The 17,694-nt window shown below is 47.9% G+C and overlaps 1 protein-coding gene across 1 annotated transcript in view; it reads right to left on the reverse strand.

Annotated features, from left to right (window-relative positions):
* Positions 1 to 4,617: 4,617 nt before the first annotated feature.
* Positions 4,618 to 17,694, reverse strand: part of LOC107391394 (1-phosphatidylinositol 4,5-bisphosphate phosphodiesterase eta-2-like) — a 111,520-nt gene continuing 98,443 nt past the window's right edge. The window contains exon 7 of the mRNA XM_070544927.1: positions 4,618 to 7,264. Coding sequence (XP_070401028.1) covers positions 7,205 to 7,264 — 60 coding nt within the window. The 3' untranslated portion in view covers positions 4,618 to 7,204. The remainder of the gene's footprint in view (positions 7,265 to 17,694) is intronic.

Genomic DNA, 17,694 nt, shown 5'->3' on the forward strand with positions numbered 1-17,694 from the left:
CACACACACACCTGCAGCTGAAGCACACACACACCTGCAGCTGAAGCACACACACACCTGCAGCTGAAGCACACACACACCTGCAGCTGAAGCACACACACACCTGCAGCTGAAACCACTGAAAACTCTCTGATGCTCAAAACAAAAGCCTCCAGAGCCCCGTTAACACAATCCACACCACCCTCACACAACAGGTGAAAGCTGCAGGTGTGTGTGTGCTTCAGCTGCAGGTGTGTGTGTGCTTCAGCTGCAGGTGTGTGTGTGCTTCAGCTGCAGGTGTGTGTGCTTCAGCTGCAGGTGTGTGTGCTTCAGCTGCAGGTGTGTGTGTGCTTCAGCTGCAGGTGTGTGTGTGCTTCAGCTGCAGGTGTGTGTGCTTCAGCTGCAGGTGTGTGTGCTTCAGCTGCAGGTGTGTGTGCTTTTACAAATGTTCTATGTTCTGCTGATTCTAACATCATAATTACAGTTAAAAATGAACACATCCATCCATTTTCATCCACTTATCCGGAGTCGGGTCGTGGGGGCAGCAGCCTAAGCTGAGAGGCCCAGACTTCCCTCTCCCCAGCCACTTGGGCCAGCTCCTCCGGGGGAATCCCAAGGCGTTCCCTGGCCAGGTGAGAGACATAGTCCCTCCACCGTGTCCTGGGTCTACCTTTAGGTGTCCTCCCAGTTGGACGTGCCCGGAAAACCTCACCAGGGAGGCGTCCAGGAGGCATCCTGACCAGATTCCCGAGCCACCTCAACTGGCTCCTCTTGATGTGGAGGAGCAGCAGGTCTACTCCAAGCCCCTCCCGGATGACCGAGCTTCTCACCCTATCTCTAAGGGAGAAACCAGACACTCTTCGGAGAAAACTCATTTTGGCCGCTTGTATCTGTGATCTCGTTCTTTCGGTCACTACCCAAAGCTCATGACCATAGGTGAGGGTAGGAACGTAGATCCACCGGTAAATCGAGAGCTTCGCCTTCTGACTCAGCTCTCTCTTCACCACGACAGACCGGTACAACGCCCGCATCACTGCAGACGCAGCACCAATCCACCTATCGATCTCACGCTCCAGCTTTCCCTCACTCGTGAACAAGACCCCGAGATACTTAAACTCCTCCACTCGGGGCAGGACCTCATCCCTGACCCGGAGAAGGCTTTCTACCCTTTTCTGACTCAGGAAGAGATGACCACATTTAGTTTTAAATGTTAGAATAAAACCTGAATCTAATTTACCAAAACTCAAAGGGTCAAAGGTCACCTGGATCTGCGTTCCCGTGTTTTAAACACAACTGTAGATTAAAGATACACAGGAACTACAAACATGGCGGTGCATTTTGGTTCTTGTAAAACTAACCCTGACAGATATTTTTCTGAACGGATTCAGGATCAAAGACGTAAACAAAACAACCACACGAGTAAACAAACAGGAGAGGAGGGAAAACGTTTGCTCCGCGTGTTTTTCTTTTTGAAACTGAGGAAATGAAAAGTAAAGATCCAGGAAAGAGGATGCCTCCGGTCTTTACTAACTCGTGATGTTGGAAGGTCATGGTGCTAGTTAGCCGTAGCGTAGCTGCAGGCTAGAGTGACGGGTTTGAACTTGGAAGGTCAGCTGGGCTGACTAGCAGACTCGCCATCGGCGAGAAGACTTGCTGGATTGCGTTTTCCAGTCAGCGGCAGCGTGTCACCGCTTTATCTCTGCTGCTGCACCTTCCCCTTTGTCCCTGGGCGATTCACACCGAGCCTGAAGCACGTTTCCACCGACAGCGGCACAGGTGTGCTACAAAGAGAGGCCCCAAATGCAGGAGGAGGGCTGGGACGATCACGTTGCACATGATTAATGCAGGACCCTCGTCTGGAAGAAGGATCGGCGAAGAAGTCTGTACGCCTCGGGCGATCAACAAACACGATTCACAACCTCTCTCTCTCTGCATGCTTGACCGGAGGAGTCGGGGGTGTTTAACTCCTGCAACCCCTCTGCAGAGGTTCAACACACACACACACGAGAGGAGCCGACCGTGAAGGGTGGAAGAGGAGCGCGCCCCTCCCCCCACCTACCTCTCTACCTGCCTCATATTCCGTGCCTCCACCTGCCAGCCTGCCCTCATCTTTTACCTTTATGTTGCCGTTTTGCTTTCCTTCATTGTCACTTTTCTCAGAACCTTGTTATACTTGACTCGATGCTGCAGGTCGGCTGCAGGTCAGCAGGCTGAGCAGCATCGAGTCCTGGTTGGGTGTCTCCAGAGCGATAATTATTATTAACTCAACAATACCAGAACGTTGTGGTGAGACAGTGATATTAGTGGGGTGTTAGGATAGAAATATGTCACTTATTATTCTATCTTAGTAGCTAAAACCTTAAATTCAACCAGAAACGACGCGTAACTGAAGCAAACACACGCGTGATGGGATGGATGGACCTGCAGCACCAGACGCCTGCTGAGAGGGGCTGCAGCCGCTCTAGCAGCGACCTCCTGACCTCTGGTAGGGGAACCGATCTGCTGCTCTGATCGTCGCTGTCTTTTGTACTTCTGTCTTCCCGACTCCGCTCCTCTTTTCTTCTGCTGTTTGAGGCTGAAAGCAGCGACACGCTGACGCGATGCTGGCTGCACATCTGAGTGAAAGGGTTACAAATGCATGCTGCGCCCAGGAGTTTTGTTCCAGCGTGTCGCTTTGACACTCGACACCCGAGCCGGCCACAGGACACGTACAGCTGATACCTTATAGCTTCTGGGACACAAAGCGGAGCTAGCTGGTGAAGCTCTAGTCTGTGTGAAGCAGGTCAACAGGGTGCAAACTCTACCTGAAGCCTCGAGCCACTATTAGGTAACAAAAGTCGGATTCAGTTCAGAACCTCCACGACCTGCAGAAACTAGTGACGGCTCCGGGTTCCTCGCTTCAATCTGTCATCATTCAGTCACGAGCCGTCCCACGTCAGAAGATGAGACCTGCAGGGTTGACCGTAACGGTTTCTGAGGCTGCAGAAACGCTTTCGTTAACCGGAACCGCAACAGGAGAACCTGGAGAACCCCACGGGAGAACATCACTGCATACAGAAAAACTACAGCTGGGATTTCAACCAGCGACCCTAATGCTGTAACTGACTGCACAACTATGCTTTAAAAATAATTTATACATATTTATATTCGTTTTAAAAAGGAAGATATTTATTTACTGACAGTTTTCTGTTTAATTACCAAAGTAAAACATTAAAGTACTGAAGAAGTATCAGGTACCGGAACAGGAAACCAGTTAAAGTAGCTGCTGGTACCGATAAAAGTCCAAACCCCGGTGTTGGGATGTTTACGGGCTCCCACACAAAAGGGTTGGGTTCATGAAAGCTAGTCCTGATGGTGTTGTGTGTGGATTTGTTCCCAGATCAGTGGTGTATGACAGCAGGAGTGACCTCATGTAACTGATATCATGACTCTAAAGCATCCAGCCTGCTGCTTCACATCTCACCCCGGAGTAGATCTGGTTCTGCTCTATATGCGGACATCTCTCCGCTCCCGCCCGTGAAAGCCTGATGGATGCCGTCCAACTTCCTGTCCACATAAATCTGTCTCCAGGTCAGATAGCTCGGCCCTGCTGATTCACACAAGCTAACCTCTACGACTGTCTCACAGAGCGGCGGCTCCTCAGAAGCGTGAAGACAGGATTTATTTCTTCTTGCTCTTCACAATAAGAGGACCTCCTTCATGGGACTGCAGTGAAGAAAGGAGGAGATGATGATGTGGAGCTGACCAGCCAGGGTGGAGGACACGCTAACATCTAAATATTTAAATGGAACTGCGGGGGCTTACACTCGCACATTGTGACTCTACAAAACAGACTACCAAAATAAAAGCATGGTGAAGCGACCCCCTAAATGAAATCCGTGCAGTGGTTCGTGTTTCTGCCCGTCTTCACCCAGATGTTCATCTGCTGAGAAACAGAATCTCTACTGAGACACTGCAGCCATAGAAACACTACATGGTATAAATGTGTGTGTGTGTGTGTGTGCATGTATGTGTGCGTGTGCATATGTGTGTGTGTGTGTGTGTGTGTGTGTGTGTGTGTGTGTGAGTGTGTGTGTGTGTGTGTGTGTGTGTGTGTGGAGGATGGCTGCTTATACTGAGCCAGGATTCTCTGGAGGTTTCTTCCTGTTAAAAGGGAGTTTTCCTCTCCACTGTCGCTGCATGCTTGCTCAGTATGAGGATTGCTGTAAAGACTCCGACACTAGTCAGTGACTCAATGCGACCTGCTGGGTTCCTTATATAGGAAACTTGTTACTGACTGGCTTAATGACCTGACCTGTGTTGTTTACTGTGTGAAGGTCCTTGAGACGAGTCTTGTCCTGATTTGGCGCTTTAGAAATAAACTGAATTGTAAGTACCGTAAATCCTCTAATACAGGCCCGTGCCTGTATTTGACTCAAGCTCATCAAGCTCCAGGCCTTTATTGGAAGGAGGACCAGTATTAGAGCCAGGCCTCTATTTCTATTTGAGCAAAATGAACTAATGGTTCGCTGGAGTTTTTGACAATTAAAATTGCGCCCACATTTCCAAAGTTAAACACATTTCTTTTAACAACTGTAGTTTCTGCTTCAGCCCTCTCCCCCCTCCCCCTGCTTCAGCCCTCCCCCCCCCCCCTCCCCCTGCGCAGCGGCTACAAACTCACTGATGCGCCTGCAGCCTCTCGGAGTTCCTGCTGCTCTAAACATTAAAATAATTATTTAATTTTCTGTTCCTCACTTCTGATTACCTTCAGTGGTGTCTGTTTGTTGCAACCAGCAGGTACAAAAACTAACTTGTTTTTATTTGACTGTTTTTCTGTCCTGCCTGTTTATTATCTTCCTGCATCTCCTCTCAGTCCTAAAGAAAAACTGCTACCTGGGTTCATATATATTCACCTCATGAGTTACCTTTGAACTGCAGTTCTAAAAGATCTACCGACCGCTAAAACAGCGGAGTGCTCGCCGACCGCATCAGTGAGGTGCGTCACTGAGGACAAAACAGGTGATGCACTCCGATCCACAGCAGCGAAACGCATCAGGCACAAATAAAAGAATAAAAGACAGAAAACATAAAAGGAAATGAGCCGACATGAACGATCGCGTGTTAAATTAGTTTTTGAGGTGGCGACACCTGATTTGATAATGTTACTGTGGCCGTGCTCAGGACGCAGATGTCTGGAGCGCGTCAACAATCAGAGCTTTGCATGCGCAAGCTGGTTAAGGTTAGGATGGGGGTGAGGGGAAGGTTAAATTGCAAGAGGGTAAAGGTCACAATTTGGTTAAATGTCCGTTTTACGGCGGGTGTCAGTACCGACGTTCTGGCACAGCGCGTTGCCTCCCGACGCGCAGGAGCTCGTCACCTGCTGACAGCAGGCTGCTGTCTTTTCCGAGGACTGCATCTTGCCGGTCATTATCACGTGACAGCGACTAGTCGACGACACGCATAACAAGTCACTATAGAGCGGTGAAGTCGACTAGTGACTAGTTCATACAACCCCTGCTACTGCTCCCCAGAGTGTTCTGCAGCATAATCAGCACGTTCTCTTTGAACTTGATATCAAATTTTCGCCTCCTCTTCGTCTCCGCACGGTTAAAGTTACCCTCGCGGTCTATCACTGGCAAATCAAAAGTGAGACGATGACACAACCGCCCCCGTACTTGCTTGTTACCACATTCCACCCGGCCACAATAAAAAACCGGCCATTATTCACCTCCGCCGACTCCGACACCGACCAAAATATGAAACCCGGTAGTTAATTAAATACAGGCTAATATTAGAAGATTTACGGTATTTAAATTATTTAGAGGGACTTATAAGCGAGTAGAGGGGACAGGCGCAGCGGTCTGAAGTTCAGGAGAACCTGGGTAACTATTGGTAGTCTTCTTGCATTAAAGCCATCTTTTTCCTGTTAGCCGCTTGGTGCTAAAGCTGCTAACAGTTCAGCCTGACAGCAGAAATCTTTTCCATCTACAGTTGGAGTTTGTCATTTCACACCGCGGTGACAGCAAACGGCCTCATCAGTAAGGGTTTCTGACTGCGCTTTACGTGTGTGTGTGTGTGTGTGTGTGCTTTACGTGTGGAGCTATCAGAGCTGTCAACACCAAGGTGCAGATTAGCATCTCTTCCTCATCAGCCTGGGGTGCAGCTGATAGGGCTCAAGCTGCTCTGATAAAAGCTCAGAGAGCCTCGTGGTGCTTTATCGGAACCACCGCAGCGACCCGATGGACCGGGGAGAGTCGCCGTTGGGGCAGAGGTAGATAGGGACCACAAAGGCCACCAGCTGCACAACTTTTGGGTTTGACATGAAATTTGGATTTTTATTTCCTGGAGTTGATGCTCAGATCAAATAAACACACATTATTTAAAGGTAAGAATTAGAATAAACAACTCTTACTTTGACTTTGAGACTTTCCTAACATTTAATTTAACGGTCCCTTACAGATAAAACTACATTTAAAAACAAGAGCATTCGTAATATTAAAATCCACGAGGTGTATTACAAAATGGTGATTCATGTGTACTTTCTGGAAAGAGTTGCTATGCTGACTGAAACAGGAGAGTCTGGATTTAAACGTTGCTATGGAAACCGCCAGTCTGACTTTTGGAGGAAGGGAGCTCCACGTGTCGGGCCGAGGCGTGTTGACGGGATGGTCGGGAGTCCAGCAGAGGTCGAACGGAGAGTGCGGGGGTGGGGGGGGGGAGGCTTTGAAAGGGAGGAGGAGGGTTTTTGTAGTGGATGCGGAATTGGACCGGGAGCCAGTGAAGACGGATGGGAGCGGGATAAATTGCAGTTTGTTGCTGAGTTTGTTAGGAACCCCAGTGAGGAAGGCGTTTCAAAAGTCGATACGGGAAGCGACAAATGAGTGGATCAAGATTTCAGAGCCGGACTCGGACAAAGATGAACGAATTCTGGAAAGGTCCAAAGGTGGAAGAAGGCGTTTCAGGTGACGTGGGGTATGGGGTGCAAATGAGAGGGTGTTGTCCAGAAGGACCTTGAGGCTTCTGACTTGTGTGGAGTATTGTACAGGATGTCCATCGATGATGACAACTAGATGGGTCGGTGGTTGTTGAGGTCAGACGGGTCCTCAGTCCTCTTTGGACTTCATTAGAGGAGAAAACAACTTCATGTAAAACTCGCTTCTACAGAACTGACCTGCAGGTGAAGTCACTAGAGCCAAGTCTCTAAAAAGTGTAAGCAGACGTGACGTCCCCATCTGATCTCGTGGTTTCAGACTCGTATCGAGATCGGGCGTTGCGTCCCGATCCGGACTCGGATACATGCTTCCACCTACAGGAGAGCAGAGGAGAAGCCGGTTTACAGCGCTGATTAAACGAAGAGCAAACTTTCAGTCGATTACCGTCTTCTTCAGAGTGAAACCACTACAATAAAGTTGGTGTTCTCCACAACAGTTGAGCCTGATTTTACAGAGTTTGTGTGTTTTCTTCTTAATAACGAGGACACGTCTCCGGGGATTTGAGCCGGAGCCAGACAGAGCAGGACGGTCTCCTGTGACGAGGTGGATGGGGAAAAGACGAGAGGAGAGCGGAGAGGGCGCTGCTGCTGGAGCTCAAGGCCAGAAAGCAAAGACTAATTAGAAACAAGGACAGGGATAAAAGTTTTAGAGTTATGTATTAAAAAGAGCACAAAGAAAAATGAAGGAAATCAGAGCAGCCATGTTGAATTATTAATGCATTTCTAAATGTTTTACGTTGTGGAAAGTTGCTGGACGAACCCAGACCTCTGGAGAGCAAGCAGTGGAGGCTCAGATGGTTCGGCGCACTCCAGCTTCCCTTTAAAACCTGGATTTGATCTTTACAAAACAAAAATCATTTTTATATTTCTTCTGTTTTCATCGCTGAAACAATATTTCTTGAAATAAAAAAGCTGTGGCAGCTCGTCCATAGGGGGCGCTAGGGTTCCGCCCAGCCAGTCTCACCGGAGGAAGAAGAAGAAGAAAAGATGACAGGAATCACAAAAGCATTCAAACGAAAGTGAAGGACAGTAGAACGCTGCACTGCTGCCTCCAGGCCTCGTTTTGTTTCCAACCCCTTCCTGCTGATGAGTTTTCACTTGTAAAGGTTTAACTCCGAGTGATCCAGAGGGATCGTAGTTTGATGTCTACGTGGTTGACTCGGTTTTTAAGGTGAACATCGTAGTTTACCGACTTTGGGATTTTACAACACGGTGTTTCGTAGTGCGTCGGTTTTCATTATGGACTTGTGTGTTTTTAAACACCTTCTGTTAACCAGGTGTTCTAATGGTGATAGGTGGTCCTTAAATGTTAACCTTCTAGTCTTGGTTTTGTGTTTGGCATCATTTTAATAATGCTTTCCATCTCTTTGCACTTGTTTTAGAACCTTTTATAACGATTAAACCCACCATCATGTTTCTTATGTTCCCCCCCCACACACACACACATTTAACACCTCCTGTCGGGGACGTAACAGTCATTAATGAAACAACACCGCTGGACGACCCGCTCTGCCTCTGAGCTACTGCTGGCCCTGATGGTAATGGGAACCTGAAGGGCTTGGCCCTGATTTCTCAGGATCCTAGCATCAAACTGCATCAGTAATCAGAGGCTGGTTAGACAATATTATGCAGCTGAGACAATCAACTCAGTCTGCCACAGCTGCTCCTCATCTTCCTCAGACACATCCAACCATACATCCTCTTCCACTCATCCGGAGTCGGGTCGCGGGGGCAGCAGCCTAAGCAAGGAGGCCCAGAATTCCCTCTCCCCAGCCCCTTGGGCCAGCTCCTCCGGGGGAATCCCTGGCCAGGTGAGAGACATAGTCCCTCCACCGTGTCCTGGGTCTTCCTTTAGGTCTCCTCCCGGTTGGACGTGCCTGGAAAACGTCACCAGGGAGGCGTCCAGGAGGCATCCTGACCAGATGCCCGAGCCACCTCAACCAGCTCAACACATTATATCATCATCATCATCATCATAAACCACCAGTGCTAAAAACACAGAAACGGTGAAGGTAAAACCCATCTGGGCAAAACGTGTTGGGTAAATTAATTCTATTGTTGAGTTGGACATTGAATGACTGTCCTTCAACCAGCACTGGACGACGCCTCGTAGGCCTAGTCACACGCATGGGCACCAGAGGACACCGAGTCTGAGTTGGGCCTCGTCAGACCTCCACCAGCGGTGAGGAGAGCCCTCAGGCTGAAGGAAACCTGTGGGTCTCTGGGAGCAGCAGAGTGATACTGAGGAGGTTTCAGACACAACTGAAACGTATATCTCCACTTTGGTAATGACGGGTGAAACCATAGAAAATATCTCCATTCTGTGGGATTCTACGGGACGCCCGGCTACATGGCTGAGGATGCTCGGGGTCAGCTAGGACCGTTTCTTCCTGCCTCCCAGATAAGCAGATGCCCCCCCAAGCAACTTCCAGGTTGTGTTAGCCTGAATGTGTGTTTCAAGATAAGTTCAACCAAAAATATATCTGACTAAAGAACTTTCACCAAAGTAAAAGCATTTCCAATCATTTAGCAAAAAAAGCAGCGGTGCATCGAAGGAGGCAGGTTTTTAAAGTAACACCAACACTGGATTTGATCAGCTGCAGAGCACACACAGATGCTGGTTTGAGACATTTCCCACGACATCACACACCCTGGAGTGTGTGTGTGTGTGTGTGTGTGTGTGTGTGTGTGTGTGCAGACCTGCCTCTACAAGAGTAGATTAGCGCACAATGAGCAAAAGGGTTGGACGTGAGGATGAAAAGATAGTCCTGCAGCAGGAAGTCGTATCATTTCATTTAAGAATCATTAAACATTCCTAACGGTGGTGAGTGGCTTCTGCCTTGGAGCTGTCTGGTAACCACAGGATGTCACGGCATCAGTTTTGTTTTTGCTTGTTACTTTTCTGTACACACATTTGTTTTTGCTAAATGTACTTGGTCAAAGGTGGGGTATGTGATGGTTTTGTGGAGCATTTTTGCCAGAATACTTGAAATGCTCTTCACACGCTGCTGGCAACCAATAAATGATACGTTTTATCTAAAAAAAAACAACCTCTGAAATGTACAATCCAGGAAAAACCTCATCCAACCACAGTGAATGTCCCGTTCTTAATAACTGGATTCCTCCCTCCCCCTCTGCACACACCACTCTGTGTACGATCCTGCACTCTCGGCTGGGAGCAGCAAAACTAGAAGCAAAGCCAGAGCCAGGCTTGCATTCTACATCGTTATCAGGTTACGTAGCCTGAGCGGACGTAGTGTTAAGGTCTCCAGTCCTACCGCTGGAGCTCTAATCTACATCCCAGTGGAGTCATTCACTTAGACGTTCAGTGGGGAAGGAGACCAGAGAAATAGGCATGTTACATAGGCGTGTTGTGTAGGTGTGTTACTTAGGCATGTTACGTAGGCGTGTTACTTAGATGTGTTACGTAGGTGTGTTACTTAGGCATGTTACGTAGGCGTGTTACTTAGATGTGTTACTTAGGCATGTTACGAAAGCACATTACGTAGGCGCGTTACTTAGGCGTGTTACGTAGGTGTGTTACTTAGGCGTGTTACGTAAATGTGTTACGTAGGCATGTTACGTAGGAGTGTTACATAGGCATGCTACTTAGGCGTGTTACTTAGTCGTGCTGCGTAGGCGTGTAACTTAGGCGTGTGACTTAGGCACGTTATGTAGGTGTGTTGCATAGGTGTGTTACGTAGGCGTGTTGCGTAGGGGTCTTACGTAGGCGTGTTGCGTATGCATGCTGTTTAGGCGTGTTACTTAGGCGTGTTACGTAGGTGTGTTACATAGGTGTTACTTAGGCGTGTTGAGTAGGCGTGTTACGTAGGTGTTACTTAGGCGTGTTGCACAGACGTGTTACGTAGGTGTTACTTAGGCGTGTTGCGTAGGCGTGTTACGTAGGTGTTACTTAGGCATGTTGTGTAGGCGTGTTACGTAGGTGTGTTACTTAGGCGTGTTATGTAGGTGTTACTTAGGCGTGTTGCGTAGGCGTGTTACGTAGGAGTGTTGCGTAGACGTGTTGCTTGGGCGTGTTACGTAGGTGTGCTACTTAGGCTTGTTACGTAGGCGTGTTACATAGGTGTGTTACTTAGGCGTGTTGCATAGGAGTGTTGCGTAGGTGTGTTGTTTAGGCGTGTTGCATATGCATGTTACTTAGGCGTGTTACATGGGTGTGTTGCGTATGCGTGTCACTTAGGTGTGTTACGTAGGCGTGTTGCGTATACGTGTTGTTTAGGCATGTTACATAGGCGTGTTACCTACGTAAGTATGTGTTACATAGGTGTTACTTAGGCGTGTTGCATAGGCGTGTTGCGTAGGCGTGTTACGTAGGTGTTACTTAGGCGTGTTGTGTAGGAGTGTTACGTAGGCGTGTTGCGTAGGAGTGTTACATAGGTGTTACTTAGGCGTGTTGCGTAGGTGTTACTTAGGCGTGTTGCGTAGGCATTACTTAGGCGTGTTGCGTGGGAGTGTTACGTAGGTGTTACTTAGGCGTGATGCGTAGGTGTTACTTAGGCGTGTTACTTAGGCGTGTTACGTAGGTGTGTTACTTAGGCGTGTTGCGTAGGTGTTAGGCATGGTGCGTAGGCGTGTTACGTAGGTGTGTTACTTAGGCGTGTTGCAAAGGTGTTACTTAGGTGTGTTGCGTAGGCGTGTTACGTAGGAGTGTTGCGTAGACGTGTTGCTTGGGCGTGTTACGTAGGTTTGCTACTTAGGCTTGTTACGTAGGCGTGTTACGTAGGTGTGTTACTTATGCGTGTTGCGTAGGAGTGTTGTTTAGGCATGTTGCGTATGCATGCTACTTAGGTGTGTTACGTAGGCGTGTTACGTTGGCATGTTGCATATGCGTGTTACGTAGGCGTGTTGCGTATACGTGTTGTTTAGGCATGTTACATAGGCGTGTTACCTACGTAAGTATGTGTTACATAGGTGTTACTTAGGCGTGTTGCATAGGCGTGTTGCGTAGGCGTGTTACGTAGGTGTTACTTAGGCGTGTTGTGTAGGAGTGTTACGTAGGCGTGTTGCGTAGGAGTGTTACATAGGTGTTACTTAGGCGTGTTGCGTAGGTGTTACTTAGGCGTGTTGCGTAGGCATTACTTAGGCGTGTTGCGTGGGAGTGTTACGTAGGTGTTACTTAGGCGTGATGCGTAGGTGTTACTTAGGCGTGTTACTTAGGCGTGTTACGTAGGTGTGTTACTTAGGCGTGTTGCGTAGGTGTTAGGCATGGTGCGTAGGCGTTACGTAGGTGTGTTACTTAGGTGTGTTGCAAAGGTGTTACTTAGGTGTGTTGCGTAGGCGTGTTACGTAGGAGTGTTGCGTAGACGTGTTGCTTGGGCGTGTTACGTAGGTTTGCTACTTAGGCTTGTTACGTAGGCGTGTTACGTAGGTGTGTTACTTATGCGTGTTGCGTAGGAGTGTTGTTTAGGCATGTTGCGTATGCATGCTACTTAGGTGTGTTACGTAGGCGTGTTACGTGGGCATGTTGCATATGCGTGTTACGTGGGCGTGTTGCGTATACGTGTTGTTTAGGCATGTTACATAGGCGTGTTACCTACGTAAGTATGTGTTACATAGGTGTTACTTAGGCGTGTTGCATAGGCGTGTTGCGTAGGCGTGTTACGTAGGTGTTACTTAGGCGTGTTGTGTAGGAGTGTTACGTAGGCGTGTTGCGTAGGAGTGTTACATAGGTGTTACTTAGGCGTGTTGCGTAGGTGTTACTTAGGCGTGTTGCGTAGGCATTACTTAGGCGTGTTGCGTGGGAGTGTTACGTAGGTGTTACTTAGGCGTGATGCGTAGGTGTTACTTAGGCGTGTTACTTAGGCGTGTTACGTAGGTGTGTTACTTAGGCGTGTTGCGTAGGTGTTAGGCATGGTGCGTAGGCGTTACGTAGGTGTGTTACTTAGGTGTGTTGCAAAGGTGTTACTTAGGTGTGTTGCGTAGGCGTGTTACGTAGGTGTTACTTAGGCGTGTTGCACAGACGTGTTACGTAGGTGTTACTTAGGCGTGTTGCGTAGGCGTGTTACGTAGGTGTTACTTAGGCATGTTGTGTAGGCGTGTTACGTAGGTGTGTTACTTAGGCGTGTTATGTAGGTGTTACTTAGGCGTGTTGCGTAGGCGTGTTACGTAGGAGTGTTGCGTAGACGTGTTGCTTGGGCGTGTTACGTAGGTGTGCTACTTAGGCTTGTTACGTAGGCGTGTTACATAGGTGTGTTACTTAGGCGTGTTGCATAGGAGTGTTGCGTAGGTGTGTTGTTTAGGCGTGTTGCATATGCATGTTACTTAGGCGTGTTACATGGGTGTGTTGCGTATGCGTGTCACTTAGGTGTGTTACGTAGGCGTGTTACGTATACGTGTTGTTTAGGCATGTTACATAGGCGTGTTACCTACGTAAGTATGTGTTACATAGGTGTTACTTAGGCGTGTTGCATAGGCGTGTTGCGTAGGCGTGTTACGTAGGTGTTACTTAGGCGTGTTGTGTAGGAGTGTTACGTAGGCGTGTTGCGTAGGAGTGTTACATAGGTGTTACTTAGGCGTGTTGCGTAGGTGTTACTTAGGCGTGTTGCGTAGGCATTACTTAGGCGTGTTGCGTGGGAGTGTTACGTAGGTGTTACTTAGGCGTGATGCGTAGGTGTTACTTAGGCGTGTTACTTAGGCGTGTTACGTAGGTGTGTTACTTAGGCGTGTTGCGTAGGTGTTAGGCATGGTGCGTAGGCGTTACGTAGGTGTGTTACTTAGGTGTGTTGCAAAGGTGTTACTTAGGCGTGTTGAGTAGGCGTGTTACGTAGGTGTTACTTAGGCGTGTTGCACAGACGTGTTACGTAGGTGTTACTTAGGCGTGTTGCGTAGGCGTGTTACGTAGGTGTTACTTAGGCATGTTGTGTAGGCGTGTTACGTAGGTGTGTTACTTAGGCGTGTTATGTAGGTGTTACTTAGGCGTGTTGCGTAGGCGTGTTACGTAGGAGTGTTGCGTAGACGTGTTGCTTGGGCGTGTTACGTAGGTGTGCTACTTAGGCTTGTTACGTAGGCGTGTTACATAGGTGTGTTACTTAGGCGTGTTGCATAGGAGTGTTGCGTAGGTGTGTTGTTTAGGCGTGTTGCATATGCATGTTACTTAGGCGTGTTACATGGGTGTGTTGCGTATGCGTGTCACTTAGGTGTGTTACGTAGGCGTGTTGCGTATACGTGTTGTTTAGGCATGTTACATAGGCGTGTTACCTACGTAAGTATGTGTTACATAGGTGTTACTTAGGCGTGTTGCATAGGCGTGTTGCGTAGGCGTGTTACGTAGGTGTTACTTAGGCGTGTTGTGTAGGAGTGTTACGTAGGCGTGTTGCGTAGGAGTGTTACATAGGTGTTACTTAGGCGTGTTGCGTAGGTGTTACTTAGGCGTGTTGCGTAGGCATTACTTAGGCGTGTTGCGTGGGAGTGTTACGTAGGTGTTACTTAGGCGTGATGCGTAGGTGTTACTTAGGCGTGTTACTTAGGCGTGTTACGTAGGTGTGTTACTTAGGCGTGTTGCGTAGGTGTTAGGCATGGTGCGTAGGCGTGTTACGTAGGTGTGTTACTTAGGCGTGTTGCAAAGGTGTTACTTAGGTGTGTTGCGTAGGCGTGTTACGTAGGAGTGTTGCGTAGACGTGTTGCTTGGGCGTGTTACGTAGGTTTGCTACTTAGGCTTGTTACGTAGGCGTGTTACGTAGGTGTGTTACTTATGCGTGTTGCGTAGGAGTGTTGTTTAGGCATGTTGCGTATGCATGCTACTTAGGTGTGTTACGTAGGCGTGTTACGTTGGCATGTTGCATATGCGTGTTACGTAGGCGTGTTGCGTATACGTGTTGTTTAGGCATGTTACATAGGCGTGTTACCTACGTAAGTATGTGTTACATAGGTGTTACTTAGGCGTGTTGCATAGGCGTGTTGCGTAGGCGTGTTACGTAGGTGTTACTTAGGCGTGTTGTGTAGGAGTGTTACGTAGGCGTGTTGCGTAGGAGTGTTACATAGGTGTTACTTAGGCGTGTTGCGTAGGTGTTACTTAGGCGTGTTGCGTAGGCATTACTTAGGCGTGTTGCGTGGGAGTGTTACGTAGGTGTTACTTAGGCGTGATGCGTAGGTGTTACTTAGGCGTGTTACTTAGGCGTGTTACGTAGGTGTGTTACTTAGGCGTGTTGCGTAGGTGTTAGGCATGGTGCGTAGGCGTTACGTAGGTGTGTTACTTAGGTGTGTTGCAAAGGTGTTACTTAGGTGTGTTGCGTAGGCGTGTTACGTAGGAGTGTTGCGTAGACGTGTTGCTTGGGCGTGTTACGTAGGTTTGCTACTTAGGCTTGTTACGTAGGCGTGTTACGTAGGTGTGTTACTTATGCGTGTTGCGTAGGAGTGTTGTTTAGGCATGTTGCGTATGCATGCTACTTAGGTGTGTTACGTAGGCGTGTTACGTGGGCATGTTGCATATGCGTGTTACGTGGGCGTGTTGCGTATACGTGTTGTTTAGGCATGTTACATAGGCGTGTTACCTACGTAAGTATGTGTTACGTTGGTGTTACTTAGGCGTGTTGCGTAGGTGTGGGTGTGTTACGTGGGCGTGTTAAGTAGGTGTGTTACGTAGGCGTCTTGCATAGGCGTGTTACTTAGGTGTGTTACGCAGGCGTGTTACTTAGTCGTGGAATGTAGGTGGAAAATAGAAAGAAATGGACAAACAACTTGATTATACAATAAATGTTTGTTTTTTCAAAACATTTCATATAAAGTAAAAACCAAACAAACGTGTGGGGAAAAAAACGTTGTTTCTTCCCTTCTCTATTTACACTCCAGTCCAGCAGGTGGCAGTAATGCACCTGAGCTGGTTGCCAATAAAGAAGTAAAATTTCCTAAAACCTTGTCAGTTCCTCTTGTTCCCGTGATCTTTTGTCAAAGTTCTTTTTTCTATTTCTCTTCTTTCCAGTGTTCGTCTGTTTTAGCGACGCATCGGATAAAGACATCTGACGTCTGCCACTGGTGGCTTGTTCGTCCTACTCAACAAGTCATTTTCATCTGGATGTCAAGCTAAATGTGCATATAAAAGTAAAACCACCCACCACTAGAGGAGTGAAGAAGAGACTCGAAAGGGAAACAAACAGATGGAGTGATGGGGGGGGGGGGGGGGGGTCACAGCTGTCTGTACGGTCTGTCTGCACCATTCACAAACAGCTGTTATCTGTAGCTCACGCTTAACGCTTCCAGCGGAGTATAAATAGGTTTTACCTCATTAGTCACTCTCATTCACCAGTCTGCTGTTAAAAGGGAATTAAAACAAACATTTAGTAATAAACAAATGTTGACTGACCAAATGAAACCGTGTGGTAGCCTTTTATCAACTCGAGTATGAATTATTGGTCTTTCTTTCACTGAAGGAAAACAAACTCTTCATGTCAAACCTTTAAACCACGGGTCTCCAAACTTTTCAAGATGCCAGATATGTCAGATTAGACGTTCTCAGCAGCCACAAACTTGTGATCTTTTAACTCATTCACTGCCAGGGTTTTTCAGCATTTTCGCAGTTTTTTTAAGAGTCAGAGAACCTTGTGCACTAGGATGATGTCGACGCCCAAACTACCAAAACAAAGCGGAGACTCACCTCTTACATCAGGAAGAATCCGCGCGTTTCGAGCGTTATCCGTTCTTTCGTAATCCGTTGTTGAATTGGGATCGGCAGAAGGTTTTCTGACTCGTGCCTCACTTTTTTTTACAGCAGTCGCCCAAAACGGTCTCCTTACACATGGATTTTCTGCTTCCTCATCATGTGACATGTGACATCTGTGGAAGAAGATCGACTTTAGAGCTGAGATGCTTGTACTCACGGTGCGGGGGCTCGTCCGACGACCACACCTTAAAAAAATGCAAATGACAGCTTTAATCGTCATTGGCAGTGAATGAGTTAAATTTTAGAAATCCAACAGTTATTTAATGGGAATTTTTTATTTTTACTGGTCAAAAACGGGTTTATTTGCAAACAGCTGAACATAAAAATGCTACAAAGTGTCTAGAAAAGCAACCAGGGGCCACACAGAGTCATGCTGAGACCACAAATGGCCCTCGAACCACACTTTGGACATGCCTGGTTTTAACCAACCTTCAGCTGAAGATGACCTGAGCAAAATGAAGGATGGGACTCAAACCGACACAGCAGCAGGTTTGATTGAGGAGCTTCGTTACCGACACGCCTCCAGCTGCACAAACCCATCTTCCTACATACTGACAACATTAAAATGAAAGAACGTTATTTCCTGAAGGGGAAGCGGTGTTTGAGAGGAGGCCCTAGCTGGAGATGACTCATGTCTGCTCCTGCTAAGATCACTATTTCTGGATGCTCTGTTGTGGGTTTCTGCTTCAGTTTTTGTAGTTTTATTAAACATGGCTGTCTTCTCGTTTTGGGTTTTCTTCATGTGGCCCGCGTCCGTCATGGATTTCCAGTGTCTCTGAAGACGTCCCAGTGAATTGTGGGTCAGACAAAACCGGACGGCGACTCTTGTGTTGTAAAGCCCTGCGGGGTTCGGCCCGCTGCTGTCGGGTGTCTCCACAGTCTTCCTCACTTCAGCTGGGCCTGGAGAGGCAGATGGTCCCAGAGCATCTCTTCTGGTTACGCCCATCCTGCAAGCTGCAGTCACCAAGTTCAAAAGGCTGAATGCTTTAGATCTTTGGTGTTGGTTTTACGTAAAGGTGAGGCTGAACCACACAGGCTGATTGAGAGGCGGGATGATGTGAAGGCCAAA

Source organism: Nothobranchius furzeri, chromosome 15 (genome assembly GCF_043380555.1).
Source record: "Nothobranchius furzeri strain GRZ-AD chromosome 15, NfurGRZ-RIMD1, whole genome shotgun sequence".
Taxonomy (NCBI): domain Eukaryota; kingdom Metazoa; phylum Chordata; class Actinopteri; order Cyprinodontiformes; family Nothobranchiidae; genus Nothobranchius; species Nothobranchius furzeri.